Source organism: Euprymna scolopes, chromosome 15, assembly GCF_053919585.1.
Source record: "Euprymna scolopes isolate OS-2025 chromosome 15, ASM5391958v1, whole genome shotgun sequence".
In the NCBI taxonomy this organism is placed as follows: domain Eukaryota; kingdom Metazoa; phylum Mollusca; class Cephalopoda; order Sepiida; family Sepiolidae; genus Euprymna; species Euprymna scolopes.
In genome coordinates, this window is record NC_136496.1 from 85,593,900 (window position 1) to 85,596,017 (window position 2,118).

The 2,118-nt window shown below is 33.8% G+C and overlaps 1 protein-coding gene across 1 annotated transcript; it reads right to left on the reverse strand.

Moving 5' to 3' along the window:
• Positions 1–1,584: 1,584 nt before the first annotated feature.
• Positions 1,585–1,914, reverse strand: LOC145294189 (uncharacterized). The gene has a single exon (XM_080141299.1). The coding sequence runs from the start codon at positions 1,912–1,914 to the stop codon at positions 1,585–1,587; it is 330 nt and encodes a 109-aa protein (XP_079997425.1).
• Positions 1,915–2,118: the final 204 nt, after the last annotated feature.

Sequence of the window (2,118 nt, forward strand, 5' to 3'; positions counted from 1 at the left end):
TCACCAACGTTGTATTTGATGGCAATTTTGGCAAGGAACAGTGTATACACCTGGATGAGAAACTGGTTTGCTTCGAAGATGATTTCTTGTTTTTAATATTTGTCTCATAGTTTGTGATGTGGTTTGTATGATTGGAATTCCTCGTTCGTTTAGTGTGTTGTAAATTATTGTATTATTGGTGGGTGTAGGTAAACGAATATGTCTGTTCATGAGTGAAATGTCTGGTGCATATGTTTTTTTGATTATTTATCCTTGTAAATATCTGTGTGGTTTTTCGCTTAGTATTTAATATGAAATATGTGCGATATTGCAAGGTGTTCAAAGTGTTTGTAAGATATCTACATTTTTCGTCCAGATATTCGAAGAATATCTTTTAAAAATATATTAACGGCTATTTGACATTATAAAAAATTTCCCTCTCTTTACCAATGCACACCCACTCCAGTTTTTGAACTTCCAACGTCTTTTCCGTTTCTGAAATGGAACAGCGTCACGCTTTTCATAAGAAAATGTTCAAATATTTGTACTTGTGTTTTTGTCTTCTTAATTTTATTCATCCAGAGGAAGTCTCGAAATAAAGACGAAACGTTGATAAACACATAACTTGGTTTGTTCTATTTCTACTATTCTCATATATATATATATATATATATATATATATATATATATATATATATTGTAAGTTATAAAATATATATGGCGATTAAGCTACACTGAATATTCCGCGTTTCATTCACTTTAGGATTCTTCAGGCTGAGGAATGCTTGAGTGGATGAAACGCGGAATATTCAGTGTAGCTTAATCGCAATATATATTTTATAACTTACTAACTAGGTCTACTTACGTATTGAGCACTGTTGAAGTAAATACTTAAAGTTTATGCATAAATTTATACTTTCGTATATTAATTTTATGTGAGTAAACGGAGTAGTTATATATATACATATATATATATATATATATATATATATATATATATTATAGCTGTTAAAAAAGGAAGTCTGAGTTTTTTTTTTGTATTCATGGTAAAAAGAAGAATGGCGAGAAAACATTAAATGTAGGTTGAATTTTTTTTTAATTAAATAAATAAGAGGGTATAGTCAGCCGACTGAGTTTCGCCCTCACTTTTCAAAGCCAAGACTTCTTCAGAGCATCTGTATTATCATGAGCTGTAGCGCAGACCTTCTCTAAAATGGACCAGGCACAAAACTCCAGAGAGTTGAAATCTGGAAATGTAGGAGGCCACACTTCCTTCCTCCAAAATGCAGAGAAGTTACTTTTACACCGATCCAGTGTGAGAGGGCGCAGAGTCCTGTTGAAATGTGAAGGGACTATCCCTGAAATGCTTCTTCATTTCAACATTTGCAGGAGTAAAAATATCATCGATGTACGAGTTTGCGTAAATTTCTATGCCTGCTTTAACAAAAATTAGAGGTAATCAACTCTCAGAGAATCCACCCAAACCATTATAGAGGTAGGTTTTTGGCGACGGAAAACAAATTTCACGGAATAAGGAATGCTATCCGCGCTTTTTGCCAAAATTCTGTCGTTCTACGAGTTGAATTTGACCTCGACAGTAAACATCTAGTCAGAAAAGATTATTTCACCAGCGTTCGATCCATCCTTTATTCGATTGAAGAGCGTCTTGGCTCTTTCCAATCTCTTTTGTTTCTGCAATGTCGTTAATTTTTGTGTACTCGTCATCGCCAATGAGGATAACTTGATATCTTCTTTAACAATAGATCTAACGCGTTTTTCATCAATTTCCAAGCTCCTAGCCATTTTCATCTTACTTCTCTTGAGGTTAAACCTTATTCGTTCTCTAATGACCTTAATTTTGCATGATGTACGAGCAGTTTGGGGTCGTCCACATCTGGGTCGATCATCCGTTGTCCCAAGTTCTTTGTAGCGCATCCCGAACTGCCGATTTTGGGACTTTTAAGGGCTTGAAAATCTCTGAGTTTATCTTTCCCGCGCAATGTAGCCTCACACTCATTTCTACAAACTAGAAATTAAATTTAGGACAATTTGGAGCTGAAACATAAAAATATATATTTCTGCAAAGACAATAAGCCAAAAATAAACAAATTTACAATATAGATAATATCTTAATTTAAT

Excerpts from the sequence above, each read along its gene's own strand:
- LOC145294189 (XM_080141299.1), bottom strand. The coding sequence starts at position 1,914 with ATGCGCTACAAAGAACTTGGGACAACGGATGATCGACCCAGATGTGGA.